The 27,835-nt window shown below is 43.2% G+C and overlaps 1 protein-coding gene across 2 annotated transcripts in view; it reads left to right on the top strand.

Annotated features, from left to right (window-relative positions):
• The window catches only part of rxrba (retinoid x receptor, beta a), a 52,436-nt gene extending 27,501 nt beyond the window's left edge, over nucleotides 1-24,935 (top strand). Inside the window, exons 10-13 of one of the 2 annotated variants that reach the window (XM_084327816.1) lie at nucleotides 5,291-5,332; nucleotides 8,995-9,086; nucleotides 20,277-20,382; nucleotides 22,337-24,935. In XM_084327816.1, coding sequence (XP_084183942.1) covers nucleotides 5,291-5,332; nucleotides 8,995-9,086; nucleotides 20,277-20,382; nucleotides 22,337-22,484 — 388 coding nt within the window. In that variant the 3' untranslated portion in view covers nucleotides 22,485-24,935. The remainder of the gene's footprint in view (nucleotides 1-5,290; nucleotides 5,333-8,994; nucleotides 9,087-20,276; nucleotides 20,383-22,336) is intronic. The other variant, XM_084327817.1, reaches the window with a different exon arrangement.
• Nucleotides 24,936-27,835: the final 2,900 nt, after the last annotated feature.

The raw sequence follows: 27,835 nt of genomic DNA on the forward strand, positions 1-27,835 counted from the left end.
AAAATTCCGAGAGAGGTGTTTTTTGGCCAACAGTTAGGCTAGGCGGTCTGTATCCGCTTCCGTTCATTTGTGTTAAGCTAGGCTTTCAGCCGGATAGCTTTTCTACTGAACACAGTAGGGCTGTCTTAAATACTTCGAAGCTTCGAAGCTTTGTTCGATGGGCATGGGATTCGAATATGAAAATAAAAATCGATTATTTAAAAGAAAATATATATATTATTTTTTATTTTTTTGCAAAATCAACTCTGCCTCTCTTTGTTAACTACAACAAGCAATGCTGTTTGTTATTTAAGATGAGGTCGGACTCGGCACGGACAGATTTGTGTTCATTGTGCTGCTTTTTATAAAGCCTCAAATGACGGCTTACAATATTTCATGAAAGCAAAGTGTTTCGTTTGTCTAAGATTTTAAAAGGTTTAAACTTTACAGCACTGACAAAGTTGAACAAAGTGCTGTACAAGTCCCACAACATAAAAAAATTTATAAAAAAAATGTTGTATTCGAATTAAAATCGAATCTCGGCCCCGAAGCTTCGAATTCCAAAAAAAAATTCGAAGGTCAGCCCTAGTTCACAGAGAGGAAATGTGTGTCTATTTCCCATAATGTTGGCGTGTTCCTTCAAGATATTTTACTCATTTGAAATGAGGACCGCGTGGACTCACTCAACCGCTAAGTGACGTGCTTTTTTTCTACACGTCTACACGGTCCTCATTCCAAACAATAAATGGTCTTAGTCAGTGCATCTTAGGCTATTTGGTGACATATGCGTTTGCATTATTTAAATGTCACTTCAGTTTAGCAACGTTAAATAGGTTGGGGGAAAAAGTCCAGAAATAAACTATTTGTTTCTAAGACCATTTTAGTTTGTATCTCACAAATCTTTAAAGGGTACGTTTGGTAATGTTGGACCCCTAGCTGTATTCGCCACTTGCCAATGACGTCGTCGATCGGTAGAGTCCTACCGTAAACTCGTTGTTGGCGGGGAATGTGTTAAGAGTCAGATAGTCCTAACAGTGTGTATTATTAAGAGTCAGATAGTCCTAACAGTGTGTATTATTAAGAGTCAGATAGTCCTAACAGTGTTTATTATTAAGAGTCAGATAGTCCTAACAGTGTATTATTAAGAGTCAGATAGTCCTAACAGTGTTTATTATTAAGAGTCAGATAGTCCTAACAGTGTTTATTATTAAGAGTCAGACAGTCCTAACAGTGTTTATTATTAAGAGTCAGATAGTCCTAACAGTGTATTATTAAGAGTCAGATAGTCCTAACAGGGTTTATTATTAACTCATTCTGCGCCATCGCTTAATGCGCCAGAGGGCGCTAGTACGCCATCGTTTTAATCAATGGGGGCACTGCGAGATTTGCGAGTGCTTAAAATATATCTTATATTATAGCTATGGGTCTAATACACCTGTCGATTATCAGTGAGGTGCTTCCAGTCAACATGTACAAAGCGAGCGCCCCGCTACGACGTCATTTCATGTATGCACGACGAGATATAATAATGATAATCTAGCGTTGATTTCAGGATGATTAGATAATCAGCCGAAAAATTACAACGTGATGACTGGATTACAGTCGAATGCCTTTTTCTCGTCTTTTTCCTGGAATTACTCAAAAGCACCCAAACCATACTCTATATAAAACGGAAATGTACGGATGAAAAAACAATCTGTTCCCGGCATGTTGGCTGGAAGCAACTCACTGACAGTCGACGGCGTTATTAGACCCATAGATATAATATAAGATATCATTTTAAGCACTCGAAAATGTCGCAGTCTAAAACTATATCCATTGAATAAAGACCTTGCGATGAAGGGGGATCAGCGCCCCCTGCTGCTGGCGGTCAATGTGTTAAGAATCAGACAGTGATGGGGGGGGGGTAGGGGTCCAATATTCTGAACGTACCCTTTAAGTTACACTGCAGAACAGACATAAAATGTTCTTCTGAAGCCTTTTCACTATTTAATTTAGTACATTTAAGGGCGCTTTCACACCTGCCCTGTCCAGTCCGGTTGAATGGAACCCATGAGTGGTGCGGTTGGTTTGGGTCGGTGGGAACTCCGGTCCAGACAACAGCACCCCGGTCTCTCTTTCCACTGAACCCTGGAACGCTTGGTTTTGAGATGTGAAAGCAATGGACAAAAAAGCAGGAAAACATCAGAGACATTTTAATTTAATGAAGCTGATTGGACAGGTTTTGTTGACATTTCCAAAAGTGCACTTTTTTTTATAGTTTTTTAAAATAGCCAAATAATGTTGTGATACTAAACAAATACCTGGTGTTCATTCACGTGACGCAGAATGAATCACTGACTGCCTCGTCTCCGTACAGGACGCTTGGAGGAGCTGTAAATGGTATTTTCTTGTTAAGATACGTGTTGAATAGCTCTACATTCTGACAGCCATCACTGATATATAGTGTCTGGTCAGTAACATGGGTCTTCCAGTCCCTCCACTCTGCAGTAAACAGCCATCACTGATACAGTGTCTGGTCAGTAACATAGGTCTCCCAGTCCCTCCGCTCTGCAGTAAACAGCCATCACTGATACAGAGTGTCTGGTCAGTAACATGGGTCTCCCAGTCCCTCCACTCTGCAGTAAACAGCCATCACTGATACAGTGTCTGGTCAGTAACATAGGTCTCCCAGTCCCTCCACTCTGCAGTAAACAGCCATCACTGATATATAGAGTGTCTGGTCAGTAACATGGGTCTCCCAGTCCCTCCACTCTGCAGTAAACAGCCATCACTGATATAGAGTGTCTGGTCAGTAACATGGGTCTCCCAGTCCCTCCACTCTGCAGTAAACAGCCATCACTGATATAGAGTGTCTGGTCAGTAACATGGGTCTCCCAGTCCCTCCACTCTGCAGTAAACAGCCATCACTGATATATAGAGTGTCTGGTCAGTAACATGGGTCTCTCAGTCCCTCCACTCTGCAGTAAACAGCCATCACTGATAGTGTCTGGTCAGTAACATGGGTCTCTCAGTCCCTCCGCTCTGCAGTAAACAGCCATCACTGATACAGAGTGTCTGGTCAGTAACATGGGTCTCCCAGTCCCTCCGCTCTGCAGTAAACAGCCATCACTGATACAGAGTGTCTGGTCAGTAACATGGGTCTCCCAGTCCCTCCGCTCTGCAGTAAACAGCCATCACTGATATAGTGTCTGGTCAGTAACATGGGTCTCTCAGTCCCTCCACTCTGCAGTAAACAGCCATCACTGATATAGAGTGTCTGGTCAGTAACATGGGTCTCTCAGTCCCTCCACTCTGCAGTAAACACAAAATACATTTCCTGGTAACCCTTCCCACTTTATCCAATCAGAACAGAAAAGAGAACCCTACATATTTTTACTTAATTCAAGAAATCTTGCCAAGACTAAATTGCTTACCGCACTGGCAGATTATTTTACTTGTTTCAAGGACACAGTTGCTTAAAACTCGTTTTAAGCAAATGTCAGACCATTGTTTGCAGTGAGAGGTCTCTCTCCTGATTGGATAACGTTGGAAGGGATACCAGAACATGTATTTTGTGTTTACTGCAGAGTGGAGGGACTGGGAGACCCATGTTACTGACCAGACACTCTATATCAGTGATGTCTGTTTACTGCAGAGTGGAGGGACAGAGAGACTCATGTTACTGACCAGACACTCTATATCAGTGATGGCTGTTTACTGCAGAGCGGAGGGACTGAGAGACCCATGTTACTGACCAGACACTCTATATCAGTGATGTCTGTTTACTGCAGAGTGGAGAAACTGGGAGACCCATGTTACTGACCAGACACTATATCAGTGATGGCTGTTTACTGCAGAGCGGAGGGACTGAGAGACCCATGTTACTGACCAGACACTCTATATCAGTGATGTCTGTTTACTGCAGAGTGGAGGGACTGGGAGACCCATGTTACTGACCAGACGCTCTATATCAGTGATGGCTGTTTACTGCAGAGTGGAGGGACTGGGAGACCCATGTTACTGACCAGACACTATATCAGTGATGGCTGTTTACTGCAGAGCGGAGGGACTGAGAGACCCATGTTACTGACCAGACACTCTATATCAGTGATGTACTGCAGAGTGGAGGGACTGAGAGACCCATGTTACTGACCAGACACTCTGTATCAGTGATGGCTGTTTACTGCAGAGTGGAGGGACTGAGAGACTCATGTTACTGACCAGACACTATCAGTGATGTACTGCAGAGTGGAGGGACTGAGAGACCCATGTTACTGACCAGACACTCTGTATCAGTGATGGCTGTTTACTGCAGAGTGGAGGGACTGGGAGACCCATGTTACTGACCAGACACTCTGTATCAGTGATGTCTGTTTACTGCAGAGCGGAGGGACTGAGAGACTCATGTTACTGACCAGACACTCTGTATCAGTGATGGCTGTTTACTGCAGAGCGGAGGGACTGAGAGACCCATGTTACTGACCAGACACTCTGTATCAGTGATGGCTGTTTACTGCAGAGTGGAGGGACTGGGAGACCCATGTTACTGACCAGACACTCTGTATCAGTGATGTCTGTTTACTGCAGAGCGGAGGGACTGAGAGACTCATGTTACTGACCAGACACTCTGTATCAGTGATGGCTGTTTACTGCAGAGCGGAGGGACTGAGAGACCCATGTCACTGACCAGACACTCTGTATCAGTGATGTCTGTTTACTGCAGAGTGGAGGGACTGGGAGACCCATGTTACTGACCAGACACTCTGTATCAGTGATGGCTGTCGGAATGTAGACCTATTATTTTAACATGTAGACCACTTATTTTAACAATAAAATACCACTTACAGCACCTTTAATTATTCCTGCACAACTTGGCAACCCAGAGTAAATATTAAAGATTAATGTGGACAAAACTACCAAAATGAGAGAAATCTTCCCGTAAGCTGGAAGCCCTAGCTAGAACCTTTTTTCACAGCCTAATATAGGCATGTATGGGATTCAAAATGATGTCCAATAAAAGTCCGACCTGTGTGATTCACATGGCTTTGTTTAGAACGTTTGGTTAGTTTGCTGAAACGATCGCTGAAAAGTAACAAACATGAGACCAGGTTTGAAAGCGCCCTTAGAAACTGTAGTTTGTCCACTCTACCTAATTCTGACCCCGTCAGTAAATTACTACGGAGTCTAACCTGGTGTTCTGAGCCCTTAGACTGCACCTAGAGAGAGAGAGAGAGAGAGAGAGAGAGAGAAAAGACAATTTAACTCCAATGTAATAAACAGTGGAACTGTGTAATGACATTGTAATAACACATTGTGATTGAACACACAGGGAGAGTTCGAACAATGCCGAGGTTGGGGCCATATTTGACAGGTAATGACGCCACTACACACACACACACACACACACACACACACACACACACACACACACACACACACACACACACACACACACACCACCCCTCCCTGCCACCTCTTGATCAACAACAAGACACAGACAAACAAATAAAGCAAAGCTTAAAACAATTATAAACAACGAGATGAAGCCGTCGCTGTGAGCCGCTGGCAGAGTCGTTCCCTCGTCGAGCTCACGGCGGTGCGTTGTGTTCCCTCTCCTGCTCTCCTCAGACTGGGCTCCCGGCGGGGCGGGGCGGGGCTCATAGAAGTCCTCTCTCTACTTTCTACTATCTTTCCGTTTCCTTGCCTTTGCTTTTACATTTGGTTGTCGTTTGGATGTGCTTTGTGTGTCGGTGAGAACAGCAGCTGTAGGGGCCCGTTAGAAAGATACTCTCAGTGTACGGCCCAACAGCAGTTGTAGGGGCCCGTTAGAAAGATACTCTCAGTGTACGGGCCCAACAGCAGCTGTAGGGGCCCGTTAGAAAGATACTCTCAGTGTACGGCCCAACAGCAGTTGTAGGGGCCTGTTAGAAAGATACTCTCAGTGTACGGGCCAACAGCAGCTGTAGGGGCCCGTTAGAAAGATACTCTCTGGTGGACAGTAGAACTCTGTTCATTCAATCCTTCCACAACCTGAATCTGACTTGTCACAAACATATGCATGCATTCAACTCTTTTTTTTATTATTAAAAAATATATATTTATATATATTATTATTGTCGTAATTTCCGGACTATAAGGCGCACCTGAATATAAGCCGCAGCAGCTAAATTGAATGATATGTACATATAAAGCCGCACTGGACTATAAGCCGCAGGTGTTTTAATGTTTAATTACCATATGTAAGGGTTCGTGCACAGAGGGGATTGTCGGGAAAGAGATGGCTGTTTGAGGAAGCTCCCATTTATTAACATTTTTGTTTAAACAGTAACGGTAGCTAGGTACTAACGTTAGCTCACAGAACGATAGCTATGTTAGTCAGCGCCAGCCAGGTACCAACGCTAGCTCACAGAACGATAGCCACGTTAGTCAGCGCCAGCCAGGTACCAACGCTAGCTCACAGAACGATAGCTAGTTAGCCAGCGCCAGCCAGGTACCAACACTAGCTCACAGATCGATAGCTAGTTAGCCAGCGCCAGCCATGTACCAACGCTAGCTCACAGAACGATAGCCACGTTAGTCAGCCAGCGCCAGCCAGGTACCAACGCTAGCTCACAGAACGATAGCCACGTTAGTTAGCCAGCGCCAGCCAGGTACCAACGCTAGCTCACAGAACGATAGCTAGTTAGCCAGTGCCAGCCAGGTACCAACGCTAGCTCACAGAACAATAGCCACATTAGTCAGCGCCAGCCAGGTACCAACGCTAGCTCACAGAACGATAGCCACGTTAGTCAGCGCCAGCCAGGTACCAACGCTAGCTCACAGAACGATAGCTAGTTAGCCAGCGCCAGCCAGGTACCAACGCTAGCTCACAGAACGATAGCTAGTTAGCCAGCGCCAGCCAGGTACCAACGCTAGCTCACAGATCGATAGCTAGTTAGCCAGCGCCAGCCATGTACCAACGCTAGCTCACAGATCGATAGCTAGTTAGCCAGCGCCAGCCATGTACCAACGCTAGCTCACAGAACGATAGCCACGTTAGTCAGCCAGCGCCAGCCAGGTACCAACGCTAGCTCACAGAACGATAGCCATGTTAGTTAGCCAGCGCCAGCCAGGTACCAACGCTAGCTCACAGAACGATGGCTAGTTAGCCAGTGCCAGCCAGGTACCAACGCTAGCTCACAGAACAATAGCCACGTTAGTCAGCGCCAGCCAGGTACCAATGCTAGCTCACAGAACGATAGCCACGTTAGTCAGCGCCAGCCAGGTACCAACGCTAGCTCACAGAACGATAGCTAGTTAGCCAGCGCCAGCCAGGTACCAACGCTAGCTCACAGAACGATAGCTAGTTAGCCAGCGCCAGCCAGGTACCAACGCTAGCTCACAGAACGATAGCTAGTTAGCCAGCGCCAGCCAGGTACCAACGTTAGCTCACAGAACGATAGCTAGTTAGCCAGCACCTGCGAAATCGAATGCCAAACTGATGATATCAGGAGCTATCAATAGCTAGATAACATTAGACAACGCCTCATGCATTAATAAACTAAAGTGAATAGTTCGTTGACTGGGTCATTTTGTTTAATGCTTCAGTTATGTTGAAAGAGGAGCTCTGAAGGGCGGTCAGGTGGCGTAGCGGAGATTGTGTTCGTCACCAAACGCCGGAGACGCTGGATTCGCCTGTTCGAATCCAGCTCACAGCTCCGGCGTTGTCACCAGCTTGGCTAGCCGTTCACACTAATACAATTGGCTGTATTAGAGGGTGGGAAAGCTGGCGGGGTGGGTCCGGGTCGTTGTAAACAGCGACTCCTACAGTTCGGTCGGGGCGCCTGCTCAGCGCGGATAGGATCTAAGGGGGGTAGTGTGATCCTTCCACACGTTATACCCTCTCAGTGAGAGTCCACGCTGCCAGGTGAAAAGAAGCGGTTGATTGGCTAGACGTGTGTCGGAGGAAGCACATGATAGCCTCCACTCTCCCAGACCGACTGTGGGGGGTAAGTGCGCAGCGACCAGGAAGGGGATTGGGAATTGGCATAACGACTAACATTGGGATGGGAGAAAATCGGAGGAAAAAGTAGGGGAAAAAAGATCAAAAAAAAAGAGGAGCTCTGAGCTGCTCATACACTAGACTCTTGCCGTAATGGTTTGTTGACGTGGGTCTGTGAGGGGGAGGAGGAGGGGCAAGGCGTGCCCTGCTGCAGCAGATTTAGGAGTCTGATCTGACGGTCACAGAGCTGAGGGAGCACGCCCAGTTAGCTGTACAAATCCATAGATTAGCCACACCGTTATATAAACCGCAGGGTCGAAAAATGGGGGGAAAAGCCGCGGCTTATAGTCCGAAAATTACGGTATTTGTATTTTTTATTATTATGTATTAATTAGTTCTTGTGAATATCATTATCTATTTATGTATTATTATTATATGTATTTTTTAAATATATTATACATTATAATCGAATCTATATTATCAAAATATATTATTTTATTATATATTATATATATATATTATTTTGATACATTTTCTGCCCACTATTTCAATCATATCTCAATGGTATATCATGTGAACGTCTGACCTGGAGGGGGTTTGAATGAGCTCCGTTCTGCTGTGCTGTTGTCTGGGTTGCAGTGATGTAAAGCATTAAAGTATATTTTTCATGAACCTAAACCATCACCCCCCCCCTCTCTGATCCATCACCCCCCCTCTCTGAACCCATCACCCCCCCTCTCTGATCACATCACCCCCCCACTCTGATCCCATCAACCCCCCTCTCTGATCCCATCACCCCCCCCCCCCTGATCCCATCCCTCTTTTCACCTTGTTCTCTCTCTTTTCTCTTCCTGTCCCCACTCTCTGATTTCTCTAACTCGTCCTCTTCCTTCATCCCTCTGCCTGACCCTTCCTCCGTCATCATCCTCTTCCTCTGAACCCCCCACTAACCTCCATCACCCACTCTCTCCTCTCCATTCTTCCTCTTCCTGGTCCCCTCTCAGCATCCACTCTTAACCACTCTCTCCTCTCCACCCTTCTTCCTGGTGCAGGGTCCTGACAGAGCTGGTCAGTAAGATGAGGGATATGCAAATGGACAAGACAGAGTTGGGCTGCCTCAGAGCCATCATCCTCTTCAACCCAGGTACACACGCTCATTATCATCCTCTTCAACCCAGGTACACACGCTCATTATCATCCTCTTCAACCCAGGTACACACGCTCATTATCATCCTCTTCAACCCAGGTACACACGCTCATTATCACCCTCTTCAACCCAGGTACACACGCTCATTATCATCCTCTTCAACCCAGGTACACACGCTCATTATCATCCTCTTCAACCCAGGTACACACGCTCATTATCATCCTCTTCAACCCAGGTACACACGCTCATTATCATCCTCTTTAACCCAGGTACACACGCTCATTATCACCCTCTTCAACCCAGGTACACACGCTCATTATCATCCTCTTCAACCCAGGTACACACGCTCATTATCATCCTCTTCAACCCAGGTACACACGCTCATTATCATCCTCTTCAACCCAGGTACACACGCTCATTATCCTCCTCTTCAACCCAGGTACACACGCTCATTATCACCCTCTTCAACCCAGGTACACACGCTCATTATCATCCTCTTTAACCCAGCTACACACTCTCATTATCATCCTCTTCAACCCAGGTACACACGCTCATTATCATCCTCTTCAACCCAGGTACACACGCTCATTATCATCCTCTTCAACCCAGGTACACACGCTCATTATCATCCTCTTCAACCCAGGTACACACGCTCATTATCATCCTCTTCAACCCAGGTACACACGCTCATTATCCTCCTCTTTAACCCAGGTACACACGCTCATTATCACCCTCTTCAACCCAGGTACACACGCTCATTATCATCCTCTTTAACCCAGGTACACACGCTCATTATCACCCTCTTCAACCCAGGTACACACGCTCATTATCACCCTCTTCAACCCAGGTACACACGCTCATTATCCTCCTCTTCAACCCAGGTACACACGCTCATTATCCTCCTCTTCAACCCAGGTACACACGCTCATTATCACCCTCTTCAACCCAGGTACACACGCTCATTATCCTCCTCTTCAACCCAGGTACACACGCTCATTATCATCCTCTTCAACCCAGGTACACACGCTCATTATCATCCTCTTCAACCCAGGTACACACGCTCATTATCCCCCTCTTCAACCCAGGTACACACGCTCATTATCCTCCTCTTTAACCCAGGTACACATGCTCATTATCCTCCTCTTCAACCCAGGTACACACGCTCATTATCCCCCTCTTCAACCCAGGTACACACGCTCATTATCATCCTCTTTAACCCAGGTACACACGCTCATTATCACCCTGTTCAACCCAGGTACACACTCTCATTATCCTCCTCTTCAACCCAGGTACACACGCTCATTATCCTCCTCTTCAACCCAGGTACACACGCTCATTATCACCCTCTTCAACCCAGGTACACACGCTCATTATCATCCTCTTCAACCCAGGTACACACGCTCATTATCACCCTCTTCAACCCAGGTACACACGCTCATTATCACCCTCTTCAACCCAGGTACACACGCTCATTATCCTCCTCTTCAACCCAGGTACACACGCTCATTATCCTCCTCTTCAACCCAGGTACACACGCTCATTATCATCCTCTTCAACCCAGGTACACACGCTCATTATCATCCTCTTTAACCCAGGTACACACGCTCATTATCACCCTCTTTAACCCAGGTACACACGCTCATTATCATCCTCTTCAACCCAGGTACACACGCTCATTATCCCTCTGTTCAACCCAGGTACACACGCTCATTATCACCCTCTTCAACCCAGGTACACACGCTCATTATCCCCCTATTCAACCCAGGTACACACGCTCATTATCCTCCTCTTCAACCCAGGTACACACGCTCATTATCCTCCTCTTCAACCCAGGTACACACGCTCATTATCACCCTGTTCAACCCAGGTACACACGCTCATTATCACCCTGTTCAACCCAGGTACACACGCTCATTATCATCCTCTTCAACCCAGGTACACACGCTCATTATCCTCCTCTTTAACCCAGGTACACACGCTCATTATCATCCTCTTCAACCCAGGTACACACGCTCATTATCCCCCTCTTCAACCCAGGTACACACGCTCATTATCACCCTCTTCAACCCAGGTACACACGCTCATTATCCTCCTCTTCAACCCAGGTACACACGCTCATTATCCTCCTCTTTAACCCAGGTACACACGCTCATTATCACCCTCTTCAACCCAGGTACACACGCTCATTATCCTCCTCTTTAACCCAGGTACACACGCTCATTATCACCCTCTTCAACCCAGGTACACACGCTCATTATCCTCCTCTTCAACCCAGGTACACACGCTCATTATCACCCTCTTCAACCCAGGTGCACACGCTCATTATCACCCTCTTCAACCCAGGTACACACGCTCATTATCCCCCTATTCAACCCAGGTACACACGCTCATTATCCCCCTATTCAACCCAGGTACACACGCTCATTATCCCCCTATTCAACCCAGGTACACACGCTCATTATCCCCCTATTCAACCCAGGTACACACGCTCATTATCCTTTTATTCAACCCAGGTACACACGCTCATTATCCCCCTATTCAACCCAGGTACACACGCTCATTATCCCCCTATTCAACCCAGGTACACACGCTCATTATCCCCCTATTCAACCCAGGTACACACGCTCATTATCCTTCTATTCAACCCAGGTACACGCTGCTCATTCTGAATGCTTTATAACAGGGCTATTCAACTAAATTGTTCAGGGGGCCACATTGTCAGAAACCCAAGGGGCCAGGGGCCGGACTGCCACGGCACCTCCCCGTGCTATGAATATATGTACACTTGACACAACACGCAACCACATTTTCACAACTTTTATTTAACTACATTGCAAAAGTAGTATACTTTTAAAAAAAAGTGCTTCATTTATGTGCCACATCTGCAACATCTCCTGCAAAAAGTGCTTCATTTATGACTGTGCAACAACTGCAACATCTCCTCTTCAACATTTCAATATAAAAATTAAATAAAAAACAAACAAGTGCATGATGTGCATCTGAACATTCTAACATCAACACTTGAACAAAAAACACATTTATAGTGCAGCTGAGCTTATGAAAAAGTGCTTCATGTATTTGAATTTGAAATTTGAAATGTATTGGAAGGATAAACAACAACAGCAAATCACAGCATCTTATTAGCACTTATTATCCACTCTTAACTCTCAAACATCAGGGGGGGTGGGGGGCAGACAGGCCTAGCCTACATACACACATCTAATGAGAGAGATTGCACTTTTTTGACTGGGCAATGGCAAGAGGGTTCATAGGAAGTGAGGGCTACCCGCAAACAGTGATGCAAATGCTAGGTAAGCGTATATTGTGCGTGTGAACGTTGACATGAAAAGAAAAAAAGTTAAAAAAAAAATACAAAAATTATTATCATGTAATCTTCCGCGGGCCGGTCCAAATTGCTTGGCGGGCCAGATCTGGCCCGCGGGCCGCCAGTTGAATAGCCCTGCTTTATAATATGAATTCACAACATCCTGTTCAGCCCAGGTACACATGCTCATTCTGAATGCTTTATATGATTCCACTGCACCATATTATACATGCCCGTATGCGTTTAGAATATTCCAGAGGTTCCTAAACGTGATTTAAGAGCACATGAAGATAAACAGGAAAAACCATTGCCTCCACCAAATGCCCTGGTTGAATTAAATTGAAAGCGTATTCTCGTACACCTGACTTTGGATATATATATAAACTAGGGCTGAGCCCCAACATTCGAACGTTCGAACCTTCATTGGTCGTTTGTTACGTTGGCATTCGAATGCATTTTTAATTTTTTATAAAATATATATATATATTTTTTCTTTTTCTTTTTAACACTTTGATTGCCAAGGCTAAATTCATGATATACCATCCGTTGCCAGCTCTATTTAACATGGAGAAGTTCCCCTTCTTTGCAGGGCTATAACTTTTTAAATTCTATTGCTAGATTGCCATTATTAGGGCCCATTCAAGGTCCTATATGTATTGTTCATGGTGTAGCAACGTTAAACTTTTTCATTCACATATTCATACTAAAATATGGTCTAAGGTATAAGTATGTTTTCATCTCTTTCTGCAGCTTTCTCCAGAACGTGATTTATAGCCCCAAATGCATTATATTGATGATGAAATACAGTTTGATAGCAATCGGCGCGATATAAAAAATTCCAACTGGACGTACTTCTGGAAGTTACTACACGTCATCTGATGTTGACCGGATGGGCGAGGGGGCGTTTATAATTCCGTGGGCAGCGTTATACCATTCATCTAATGTGGGTCATATGTTCATCAGATCAGTTAGTATCGAACACGGTAATATTACACGCTAAAACTCACCCCAGTCTCCTCGGGCCGTTGGGCGATCAGCGTGGGGTAGACAGTTTTCCATTATGGGATGTCGAAATACCCGGTCCATTTCCAGGTTGTATAATAGTTGTAACTGAGGGGTACAATTCCCTGACTGTATTGATAAGTATGGTATCATTAAACCACTACCGCTTTATGTACTTTAACTACTGGCCACACAGTACATGATATAGATATGATGAACACTTTCCCACCATGAAACCAAGTCCACACAAATGTATAAATCGAATATTTAATATATAGCAAAGGGTATATACAACGTTCACTTAATGACATTTATGATTTGAATGCACTTGTAAGGCAAATGAGTATTCGTAGGCAAATCAACATTGAATGTCCAATCTCTGGTTACGCAGGAAGCAAGTATACAACCTGGTTCTTTAGGGAACTATAGCGATGGTACTTAATGGTTATAGCTGGATACACTAAAGGGGGTCCCGCTGGTTGTAAGTCAGTAGGGGGGGGGGGGGGGGGGTTAGGAGAGCCGCTGGCGATATCCCATCTGGCCAACGATTTCTTGGGAGAATTCAGAGTGCTGAACACGGTGCCCACAGAACCTTGGTCCACAGATGAATACAGTTGGGCCCTCTTGTAGACGGTAGCTGCCGGTCCACAACGAAGAGACGTGAGGCGACCTCACTCGGGGTAGAGCGCCGTCTCACCTGGACTCCTCTCGGGGGTAGTTCCAACACTCACCAGTGTTGGCTGTTATCCATGGCATAAATCAAAGCACCCAAAGCAAGTAGATAATCCAAGCCGTGTAGGGCTCGCCGTCGTCCGGGTAAGGTAATCCAATGTGCAGGTCCACTCGTCCTAGCCCAGAACTCCTCGGATGAAAGCACCACACGTGGTCTGCCCAGCCTGGTTAAGACTCTAGATAACGCGAGGAAACGATGGGGGTACTGCTCACTTTATAACTCTAACCGAACGATGCACCATACATAATAGACTATTATTAACTTAATAGAAATACGTCCCACTCGACGGTATAGTGCCAAACTATGACAATTCAACTATTAATCCACACGATGTCTCAATGCCATTCTGAGGCCAAGTTGACCATACTGCACCACACGTGTATCGTGGGTGAGGCTTAACGTCTTGCCACTAGGTTGGAGGGTAAAGAACTAAGGGCTAAGGGACTAAAAGAAAGCTCTACTTTACTTGCGCCATATATATATGCGCTGTGAACAAATAGTACCATTCGTATTTCGGCAGACGTATTCCTACGCGGAACCGGGGCTAGTAACGACATGTTCGTCGGCACGATTGAACTTGAACCAAGGGGCTTGGCTGCTGGCGCCAAGTTCTTGTCCAATGAGAGAATGAAACTATTATGGGCTGTTAGTAGACTAAAGGGATATTCAGTGTATATGTACAAGGAATATACAAGGGATATCAAACGATATACAAATACTATTAAATATATATCCATAAATAAATATATATATTCGGTTTAATCTGATCCTTCACAACAATAGTATATACGTCCAAATCATGTTGTTTATCGAGTTATTGGCAACGGATCGCTATGTATTGTGTCGAGCTCGAGTTCTGGGACCTATAGCGAGTGCCCGGAAGTAATATGGGTGATCACCACTTCATCCACATGACTTCCCGTTTGGCGCTTCTGCCGATCGGCCACCAGATGGCGCTCTTGAACCGCTAGAGGATTGAGAGGAGCTCAGAACTGTGTGTGAAGGCTGCAGAGGGGATATATGATTCCGATCACATATTTTTGAAATATTGATATCAAAGACGAGTTACGGCGTCCTAGGCAACTTGAGCATGGCTAGGAAAGAAGCCTAAACATGTTTCCGGCACTTAAAGTGTTAATTCTGTTTAAACCAATAGGTTTTTTCTTCACAGTTGCAGATAAAGATTAGGCTACACTAATATTATAGTATTAAAAGAAACTGATGAGTTATATTCATTAGAAAGTTGATTTAATTGATTTAGTTGGGCTGGGGCTTCTCCCTGGGCTGGGTCTGGGGCTGGAAAGTTGATTAAAAAAAAAAAAATGTAATCACTTTATTCAAATTGAGGATTTAGTTTGAGGATATTAAAAAAAAAAGTATTAAAAAATATATATATTCTTTAAAAAAAAAATTAATTAAAAACGAAGGTTCGAACGTTCGTCCGAAAAGCCCTGACGAAGTTCGAATCCCAAAAACAGGCTTCGGGGACAGCCTTAATATTATAAACACCCTGCCAGCTCTGTAAGAGCATGCAACCACAGGACCGTGCATTACATGCACACAGAATCCACAGGCAACGCAAAACCAATTTGCGACTGATCAAAATGAGATTAGATTAGATTCAAGTTTATTGTCATCATGCAGCACAAGTACAGTACAACAAAAAGAAGTTTGTCGTCCAACCAGAGTGTAAATGTAACAGTAAAGTGCATGCAGGTGATTAACCCTTTCACTGCGACAATACAGAAGGTTAACCAGGGCTGTACGTTAACTTTTTTTGCACATAGCACTGGTGCTACAGAGGTTGATAGTTTTGTAGCACTGGCCAAAATCTTGTAGCACAAGTATAAAACGTGTTATATTTGTAACAGTCACAAATGTGCCTATTGTATTTGTGTTATTTAGTTGCAGTCAGGGAACAAACTTAACCTTTTGACTTACCAGCCATTTGGCTGGTAGATTTAAAAAAGGCTGATTTTTTACCAGCCAAAAATTATAAATTGCTTTTTAGTATATCGCCATGTGTTATTATTACTATAATACTCTCATATGCTATTTTCAATTAATATCATAAACAACAAGGAATATTAGCATAATTTTGAGTGGACTGAAGGAATGAGTCAGCGTTAATAGTTTTAAATGCAAATAATTTATTGAAACATAGAAGTGGGGTCGGTTGGGACACACACACACACACACACACAATGGGGGACCCTGATGTAAACAAGACGAAAGTCTTTCTATGGTCTGCATCCCCTTAACAATTGTGTGTATTGAGCCGTACTGTATTGTACCCATTCTGCAATCTGTTAAATAAAGTTTTCATTCATTCACACTGTTTCAACTCACCACCCCCGCATCATCTAGTCTGTCTTCAAACTTCCACTCCTCTCGACACACACACACCCTTTCCCCAGTCCACACTGTCTCTATGGCTCTGCCTCTGATCAGGATTAGCTTGTTAGCTTATGCTAATGTAACGTTCATTTCGGGCGATGTGGGCATAAAGGAATGGCGATGATGCAAAGCGTGTTAGATGCATTTGACCCGTTGTGAGAAAAAAAAAACACCACAGACTTATTTCGGATCGCAAAATAGCCGCACTGCTGTGCAGCCCCGCTCGGCTGAGAGCAGAAGGCAGAAGCACGGTCTGGGTAACGTTCATTTCGGACTTTATGACGCGAGGATTGCAAAGCATGTTATATGCATTTGACCCGTTGCCGAATAAAACAGCAGGGATTTGTTTTGGGTCGCGACAACACTATCTACTAGCTCTGTTTCAATGTCCGCGTTCCAAACGCTGCTGAGACGAGTCCTGCAGTCACCTGCTGTGTTGTGAGCTGAGCCGAGCGGATATGAGTCACTGCTCGCAACTCGCGGGGATATTGTTCGCTAGGGATTATGGGATTTGGTGTTTGATATATGGAGTTTTACGCAGAAGGGACATTGTATTTAATCGCACAAGACTACAAGTACCAAGTGGATAGCGGGCCATCGCGGGCCATCGCACCAGTGCTATTGAAGTCAATCCTTTCATCGCACAGACTGACGTCAGTGTCGCACGTGCAACATATATATCGCACTGTACTGCCCTGGGTTAACCCTTTCACTGCCACACAACGAATGGTTAACCCTTTCACTACCACACTACAGAAGGTCAACCCTTTACTATCACACTACAGACCGTCTGTAGTGTGATAGTAAAGGGTTAACCTGTAGTGTGGTAGTGAAAGGGTTAAACTGGGTATAAAAATGGCTCAGGAGGTAGAGCGGTTGTCTGATTCCCGGTTCGATTCCCGCTCCTCCCAGGCAGCATGTCGAAGTGTCCTTGAGCAAGACACTTAACCCCTAATTGCTCTGGATAAGCAGGTTGGCACCTTGCATTGGTTGCCTCCACCGTCGGTCGGCGTGTGAATGTGTGAGTGAATGGGTGAACGTGAGAAACAAATTGTGAAGCGCTTTGGATAAAAGCACTATATAAATGCACCATTTATAAAATGTATATATTAGTACTAATGCTAATCAAATGTATGTACAGAGTTGTTGTGCAGGTATTAAGACACTATGGTAGTAAGGGATGTGATTTCTCCGTTTTTAACCGGATTTCCGTTTTTTCTGACCTACAATCACGATAAAAAAATATCCATATTTTTTTGGTCTAAGAAGTGAAACGCGAAAGCAACATTTATCAGACCTGCTATTCTTGCATAACAGATTTTCATTGGCTATCGATAATGTTGGCAGTTTTGTTGCGTGGCGCGAGATGCTGTAAAGACGTCAACACACTAGGAAACACACTAACACTGGATTGCTTTTGTAAAACTGACCAACCAGGGAAGGTTACTTGCAAGCAGTGCCGCAGTCTGCCACTCAACACTACTCAAGGGAGAGCAAGCATTGTCCAGTTAATGTGAAGCTCTGTAGAAACATCAAACTCTCAAGCATGAGGTACAGAAGCCAACCTAGACATAACCAAGAAGCTTCATTCTCAAAATCGACCTGAGAGCAAAAGAAAAGCAAAAGAGTCCATTTAGTCCAACTGCAGCCCTTCGAGTAGGCAAGACTTCGAGAGGAGGCGGTTACAGGTGTTGCACAATCTGGTTGCAAAGAAGAAAAGATAAGCTCCTAACGTTAGTGTTTGAGCCAGGATGACTTAGGAGGGGTCAAGATGACCCCCTTTAAATTTTTTAGGGGCACACTGATATATTTGATTCATTTTCTTTGTCCCTTTCCTCTCCCACCTTCCTCTTCCCTGTGAACAGTTCAATACATACAAATAAAATGTGTTAAAGGAAAAGATCGTTTCGAAAAATGTCAGTTTTTTTTCTTAAGGTGCAATCCCATCCCTGCATATTGGCCAGCAGCGTAACTAGTAAGAGTAGGTAATGGATATGTCCAGATATAGATATAGTATCTACAAATATGTAAAAAGGATTACATGCAGGTATGTACAGACAAATGTGGATAGATATATATACTGTATGAATAAATATAAATATATATACCGTATACACGGTATATACAGCATTATTTTACATGCCATCATACAGAGTTATATGGTTTATATGCCGGTGTATAAGTAGGTATGTAGAAAGATTATATGCAGGTATATTCAGACAGATATGGATATATATATATATATATGCGGTAAATGTATACATTTATATATACTGTATATACATCATTGTACATGCTATCATACAGAGTTATAGGTTGTAGGTGTATAAGTAGATATGTAGAATGATTATATGCAGATGTATATTCAGATGGATATGGATATATATGTATACATTTATATAAACTATATATACAGCATTATTGTACATGCTATAATACAGAGTTATATGTGGGATGCACTGTATCTAACTAGGTTCTCATCACTCTCTGCTCACTGATGATCACTAATTATTCGATGGCATGGTTCAATTTACATGATTGATGTTCAAGTCCACTTGCAAGTTCAAGGTTTTATTTGTCACATGCAACATCATACCAGTAAGATGAACAGTGGAATGTTTCTCCACTGGCTCTTACTGGTGCATTTATAAAACGGCTTTTATCCAAATCAGTTTCTTTTTCAAATGTAGCCAAGAGTAAAGACCCTAACCCTATCAAAACAGTGAAATATGAGTTTATAAAAATCTCTGCGCATTGCATCAGAAACCGGATGATTTAGAGGTGAGGAAATGGCGCCGTCATGAAATCGTTGTAGTCCTAAGAAAGAGGAGACCCAGGGCTTTCGATAGACCACTACACTTCCGCGTTACATTGAAATCGGGGAGGAGATTGCGGGGGGAGCAAATGAATGAATGTGGATGAGAGCCGTGATGTAAGTGGTTGCAGATACGGCTGTGGGGGTGCTAGAGACATGATCGAATAGACGTTTATGCGCCTCAATCTCCTGAACACGGCGTGACCCATTCCTAATCGATCAGAACTAAATCGGCAGAGAAAAAGCCCATTTTAAAGCACCTCACAGTCTTTGCTGCCCTGGTGGTACTAAATCCAGATTTAACTCTGTCATTGGAAGGAGGAGATTTGGCCCAATCCATAGATGTATGACTTGGCCATAATAAGGTCTATATATATACTGTAGGCCTGATATTCTATATTCATATTTCAAATTGCATGTGTCCGGATGGCAAAACTCAGTACTGTATCTACAAAAAAACCTGTAAATCATCTGCCCTTTATTCATTTGCTTAGAGTTTTAGTACACTTGATCTCAAGAAGGTGGGGGAGGAGCTCAGTGGCAATAACTGTTGTGTTGTGTTGTGTATACTGTCCACACTGTTGTGTTGTGTTGTGTATACTGTCCACACTGTTGTGTTGTGTTGTGTATACTGTCCACACTGTTGTGTTGTGTTGTGTATACTGTCCACACTGTTGTGTTGTGTATACTGTCCACACTGTTGTGTTGTGTTGTGTATACTGTCCCCACTGTTGTGTTGTGTTGTGTATACTGTCCACACTGTTGTGTTGTGTACACTGTCCACACTGTTGTGTTGTGTTGTGTTGTGTATACTGTCCCCACTGTTGTGTTGTGTTGTGTACACTGTCCCCACTGTTGTGTTGTGTTGTGTACACTGGCCCCACTGTTGAGGCCTCAGTGTTCTCCTGTGTCCAGATGCCAAGGGCCTCTCCAGCCCCAGCGAGGTGGAGGTTCTGAGGGAGAGAGTCTACGCCTCCCTGGAGTCCTTCTGCAAACAGAGATACCCGGACCAGCAGGGCAGGTACGCCGACGCGACCAACACACACCTTTACATCCCGTCATTTAGTGACGCTTTTATACAAAGTCCTTTACGAGTTGTGTGCAACGAGTCGGCAGGAAGGAAGGGTGTGACTCTGGCATATAAGATATATTTTAAGCACTCGCAAATTTCGCAGGCTCCCCATTGATTAAAGCGATGGCGTTCTAGCGCCCCCTGGCGCCCCCACCCCTGGCGCTGATTGAGTTAACTGTATATCAGCATTGTTCCACAAGTTAACCCCAATAATAGAAATACACCTCCTTTTAGGGCTGACCTTTGAAAAAAAAAAATTGGCATTCGAAGCTTCGGGGGCCGAGATTCGATTTAAATTCGAAGCTTTGAGATAAAAAATAAATAAAAAATAAATATAATTTTTTTTTATTTTTATGTTGTGGGACTTGTACATCACTTTGTTCAACTTTGTTTTTAAATGTGCTCTATAAATAAAGTGGATTGGATTAATTAATTAAATGCTCTCCGTTACACAGCCAACGACATTACATTACATAATTATGTTGCAACCTTCATCTATAAAGCAAACAATTATATAAATATTAATATGTAGTTAATAGAGACAAAGGCAGAATTCGACAATTTTTTATTAAGACATGTTTTTATATGGGTCGGGACACTATAAAAAGTACTATAGAGAATTGTCAGTGCTGTTAAGTTTAAACCTTTTTAAATCTTAGACAAACGGAACACTTTGCTTTCATGAAATATTGTAAGCCGTCATTTGAGGCTTTATAAAAGCAGCACAATGAACACAAATATGTCAGTGCCGAGTCCGACCTCATCTTAAATAACAAACGGCATTGCTTGTTGTAGTTAACAAAGAGGCAGAGTTGATTTTGCAGGTAAAAAGAAAAAAAAATATATAGGTATATATTATTTTTCTTTTTTATATATTCGAATTTTATTTTCCAATTCGAATCCCATGCCCATTGAACGAAGCTTCGAAGTATTTAAGACAGCCCTACCTCCTTTTAATCCCTTTCTTAGCTTTTTGAACAGTAAATTTACAAATATCTCTCAAATCATATTTTATTTCATGTATTGAAAAAAACCTTTGCACCCCGTCCGGGAGTAACTTTGCTTTAGCTCTGTACATTATTTGCATAGTTTTATAATAAACCAAATCATTACATTTCATAACATGAGACTTTATAAACAATGGATTTGTGTGTTCATAGTAACCAGCCTTGAAAAGGTTCCGAATGGCCCGCTTTTGCAGTAAGACTATTGGATTTACTGTCTTTTTAAATGTCGACCCCCATACTTCCACACAGTAAGATATGTAAGGAAGTATAAGTGAGCAGTAAATGATGTGCAAGGCTTTGTAGTTTAATATATCCTTACATTTATACAATATTGCTACTGACTGTCCTGTAAGGTATTGGAGCATGTGGCTACACGGACATGTTTATATGTTGCACGGTACTTCCTGACTTGACTTCTACGAGTAAACAGTCAGCGTGATAACACGCTCTCCATCTCTTGTTATATGTGAACTAAAGAGTACAAGGTTTACACAACACTGACTTAGATATTTGTCCTTGAATATAGTTAACATGTTGTTTCCATGTTAATTTCTGGTCAATAAATTAACCACTAATAAATTTTTAGTAGATAGTAGTATAGACATAGTAGATAGTAGATAGTAGTATAGACATAGTAGATAGTAGTATAGACATAGTAGATAGTAGATAGTAGTATAGAGACATAGTAGATAGTAGTATAGACATAGTAGATAGTAGTATAGACATAGTAGATATAGTAGTATAGACATAGTACATAGTAGATATAGTAGTATAGACATAGTACATAGTACATAGTAGATGTATAGTAGTGTGTCAACCCTGTTGTAACCAATACTCACCACATGACCTGATCCGACTGGGATGAATGAATTCATGCTGGACTCCCTGTCTGCTAGGTTTGCTAAGCTCCTCCTCCGGCTCCCAGCGCTGCGCTCCATTGGTCTGAAGTGCCTGGAGCACCTGTTCTTCTTCAAGCTGATTGGCGACACGCCCATCGACACCTTCCTGATGGAGATGCTCGAGGCGCCTCACCAGCTCACCTAACGGAGTCCGGTCGGGATCCAGCTCCGCCTCCCGCCCGGGATGTCCACCGCACCCCCGCCTGCCCCTCGCCCGCTCTCCCTCTGGGGGGCCTCACTTTAACGACACAGCCCTGGCTGCTTCTGCCAACTCTCACACTATAGACACACGCACACGGACACCTGTTAATCCCCTCCACACACACGGACAATCACACACACACACGCACGCGCACACACACACGGACACCTGTTAATCCCCTCCACACACACGGACAATCACACACACACACACACGCGCGCACACACACACACGGACACCTGTTAATCCCCTCCACACACACGGACAATCACACACACACACACACACACACACACACGGACACCTGTTAATCCCCTCCACACACACGGACAATCACACACACACACACACACACACACGGACACCTGTTAATCCCCTCCACACACACGGACAATCACACACACACACACACACACACACACACGGACACCTGTTAATCCCCTCCACACACACGGACAATCACACACACACACACACACACACACGGACACACACGGACAATCACACGCACGCACACACACGGACAATCACACGCACGCACACACACGGACACACACGGACAATCACACGCACGCACACACGGACAATCACACGCACACACACACGGACAATCACACGCACACACACACGGACAATCACACGCACACACGCACGGACAATCACACGCACACACACACGGACAATCACACGCACACACACGGACAATCACACGCACACATACACTCTGAAGCCCAGGTCAGAGGACACGGATCACGAACACCTCTTCTTATAATCCGTTTCATTAAGGGGTTAAGACTCGTGGAAACCGGCCCCCTTTTTAACCGCAGATATTCAAACAGTACAGGTCTTTTAAGTGAATCATATGTTTATCTTTCAGTTTCCATAACTTCGTGTCTAGAGTGGTTTGCTTCCGCAGTAGCTTAGTAAACTCCCTGGTTCCACGGCCCACCAGATCTGTGATCACAGCGATCGTCGCCAGAGCCCAGGAGTTCAACACTTTTAATCTCTTATCTGATCCCATCAGATTTTTTTTTTAAATCCCATTTTTTTGTGATCCAGGATCAGACAACTCTGACAGATTTTGTCCCGGTATTTCAAAGCAATCCAGGATAGGAGCACCCTGATCCAGATTCAGACTTTTCAAGATGACTAGATCCTGAATATCGGTGCTTTAATCCTACCGATCTCCATCTAGTGGATATGGGGGGAAAAGGATGACAAGGACCACATTGCAGAGACATCTATAATGTCTAATTATATAGTTAAATACATAAAGGACATAAAATCACAATGGAATTGTAATACAAAAAAAATACTCCCACTAGGGTAACAACAAAAAAAACATTCATTCAAAGGCAGCTGATCACCCAGACGTGCTTTGAGGAGCTGAATTCTAAGTTTCAGTTTGCTGAAGGTGATGAGTGATGACAGATGATGGACTTTTTTTTGTTGAAGATATTTTACAAATTACATTTGTGATTGACAATCTTTGTTGTGATACTTTTATGAGCATAAACGTTTATGTCATCAGCATTTGGTTGAAAACAAAATAGGCCACCACAAATGTGACCAAAAGATAAAAAAAAAATTAATTGATTTGCCATGAAGGCTAAAATTGTGTATTATTTCAGTTAACAAACTTGCCATCTTATTTATATTGAAACATATTTTTAAATAAATTGTATAGTACATTTTGCTCTGGTAATCCACTGGAAATCCACCCATCAAGTGGGATCAAGATAATCCAGTTTTTTGGGGATCAAACTGATCCCAATCCTGTGTTGTCGGTTTGAACTACCCGTTTTGAAGATTTGATCCAGATTAAAGCTTGGATTTGATTTCCTGATCTGATCGGACATCAAAGTGATCCTAATCCTGTTTTTTGGTTTTGAACTAACCAAAATCCAAATCTGATCCAATCAGATAGGGATTAAAAATGTTGAACTCCTGCGCCCAGGAGTTCAAAACTTGTAATCCCTATCTGATTGGATCAGATTTGTATTCATTCATTTCAACTTATTATGAATTGAAAATGGGGGACCCTGATGTAAACAAGACGGAAGTCTTTCTCTGGTCTGCATCCCCTTTACAATTTGTTTGTATTGAGCTGTACTGTACTGTACCCATTCTGCAATCTGTTCATTAAAATGTTCAATCAATCAATCAATCAATCAATAGGGATTAAACGTTTTGAACTCCTGGGCCCAGATCTGTACAGCGATCACCAGATCTGTAATCACAGCGATCACCAGATCTGTAATCATCACAGGATCACCAGTCGTTCTGTGTTCTGCATGGCGTCAAACCCGTCGGACCGCCACAACCCAAATTCTGATTGGTCAAGACGAGGTGTCCGATAAAGAGCGGGCGGATTGATGCTCGGCCCCCCTCCCCCTCCTGTTGGATATATAGTGGAACTCCTTGAATATTCACGCAGAAACTTTGCCGGAGTTTTTTTTTATTTTAATTTTTATTGTAATTTTTTTTTTTTTTTTTGCAAGTACTGTACTCATGAAATGAGAGCTTTTTTCCAAGGCATTGAAATCCAGGAAAGGGGGGGAATGTTATTTTGAAACTCCCTCTGCCTGAAGCGCACAGCAGGCTTTGTAAGAACCCCCCCTGCCTGAAGCGCACAGCAGGCTTTGTAAGAGAAGAAGAATGACTTGAATGATATTGTTTTTATTTTTCTCTTTTATTTGTTTTTGCTCCCTTCTTTACTTTGGCAGTGGGGTCTACTCACGCTCCAAAATGGCTGCCGTTCTGGATGAGTTGAGGCTTCACCAGTTTCCCCTTCTTCTTCTTCTTCTTCTTCTTCTTCTTCTTCTTCTTCTTCTTCTTCTTCTTCTTCTTCTTCTTCTTCTTCTTCTTCTTCTTCTTCTTCTTCTTCTTCTTCTTCTTCTTCTTCTTCTTCTTCTTCTTCTTCTTCTTCTTCTTCTTCTTCTTCTTCTTCTTCTTCTTCTTCTTCTTCTTCTTCTTCTTCTTCTTCTTCTTCTTCTTCTTCTTCTTCTTCTTCTTCTTCTTCTTCGCTGGTGGTCTTTGTTGCACTTTTGTGAACTTTAAACTGTGTGAACCCCCCCCCTCCATGAAATGACCGTCCGTTCTTAGAAAACTAGGAATACCTTAAAGGCAATATGTGTAGGATTTATCTCAACAATGTATACATTTTGGAATCCTGGGTGAACGACACGATGCCGAGCGCCGGGTGACTGTGTTCTGTTCGCCCGCCTGCTCGTGACATTCAGGTCTGTCGTGTCGGAGGACGTGGGGGAATAATGACTTTCAAAAAGATATCATCTATCAATAAACACTTATTACGTCACATTGATTGTAGAATGTAGTGCCAATGCATTTTCTGCCAATACGTCATAACGTTACCATTCACTTTGATCATCGGCAGTGTTTGTAGTGAAAGGGGGGGAAATAGAAAGATTATAAATAGTAGTTTCCAGCAGACCAGCATTGCTTCAGGAGCAGCGCAGGAACTACGGATAACGTTGCTATTGGCGACGAGGCGATGCAGCGCTCTATGCACCCGCGTTCCCACGGCAACCAGATGACAACCAGAGACATTATGCAAAGTGTACATGTGTAACGTTACCTAGAGGAGAGTAAACAGGATTTAAAGTGTTCATGTGTAATGTTACCTAGAGGAGAGTAAACAGGATTTAAAGTGTTCATGTGTAACGTTACCTAGAGGAGAGTAAACAGGATTTAAAGTGTTCATGTGTAACGTTACCTAGAGGAGAGTAAACAGGATTTAAAGTGTTCATGTGTAACGTTACCTAGAGGAGAGTAAACGGGATTTAAAGTGTACATGTGTAACGTTACCTAGAGGAGAGTAAACAGGATTTAAAGTGTTCATGTGTAACGTTACCTAGAGGAGAGTAAACGGGATTTAAAGTGTTCATGTGTAACGTTACCTAGAGGAGAGTAAACGGGATTTAAAGTGTTCATGTGTAACGTTACCTAGAGGAGAGTAAACAGGATTTAAAGTGTTCATGTGTAACGTTACCTAGAGGAGAGTAAACAGGATTTAAAGTGTTCATGTGTAACGTTACCTAGAGGAGAGTAAACAGGATTTAAAGTGTTCATGTGTAATGTTACCTAGAGGAGAGTAAACAGGATTTAAAGTGTTCATGTGTAACGTTACCTAGAGGAGAGTAAACAGGATTTAAAGTGTTCATGTGTAACGTTACCTAGAGGAGAGTAAACAGGATTTAAAGTGTTCATGTGTAACGTTACCTAGAGGAGAGTAAACAGGATTTAAAGTGTTCATGAGTAACGTTACCTAGAGGAGAGTAAACAGGATTTAAAGTGTTCATGTGTAACGTTACCTAGAGGAGAGTAAACAGGATTTAAAGTGTTCATGTGTAACGTTACCTAGAGGAGAGTAAACAGGATTTAAAGTGTTCATGTGTAACGTTACCTAGAGAGTAAACAGGATTTAAAGTGTTCATGTGTAACGTTACCTAGAGGAGAGTAAACAGGATTTAAAGTGTTCATGAGTAACGTTACCTAGAGGAGAGTAAACAGGATTTAAAGTGTTCATGTGTAACGTTACCTAGAGGAGAGTAAACAGGATTTAAAGTGTTCATGTGTAACGTTACCTAGAGGAGAGTAAACAGGATTTAAAGTGTTCATGAGTAACGTTACCTAGAGGAGAGTAAACGGGATTTAAAGTGTTCATGTGTAACGTTACCTAGAGGAGAGTAAACAGGATTTAAAGTGTTCATGTGTAACGTTACCTAGAGGAGAGTAAACAGGATTTAAAGTGTTCATGAGTAACGTTACCTAGAGGAGAGTAAACAGGATTTAAAGTGTTCATGTGTAACGTTACCTAGAGGAGAGTAAACAGGATTTAAAGTGTTCATGTGTAACGTTACCTAGAGGAGAGTAAACAGGATTTAAAGTGTTCATGTGTAACGTTACCTAGAGAGTAAACAGGATTTAAAGTGTTCATGTGTAACGTTACCTAGAGGAGAGTAAACAGGATTTAAAGTGTTCATGAGTAACGTTACCTAGAGGAGAGTAAACAGGATTTAAAGTGTTCATGTGTAACGTTACCTAGAGGAGAGTAAACAGGATTTAAAGTGTTCATGTGTAACGTTACCTAGAGGAGAGTAAACAGGATTTAAAGTGTTCATGAGTAACGTTACCTAGAGGAGAGTAAACAGGATTTAAAGTGTTCATGTGTAACGTTACCTAGAGGAGAGTAAACAGGATTTAAAGTGTTCATGTGTAACGTTACCTAGAGGAGAGTAAACAGGATTTAAAGTGTTCATGTGTAACGTTAC

Source organism: Notolepis coatsorum (genome assembly GCF_963971535.1).
Source record: "Notolepis coatsorum genome assembly, chromosome: 13".
NCBI lineage: Eukaryota > Metazoa > Chordata > Actinopteri > Aulopiformes > Paralepididae > Notolepis > Notolepis coatsorum.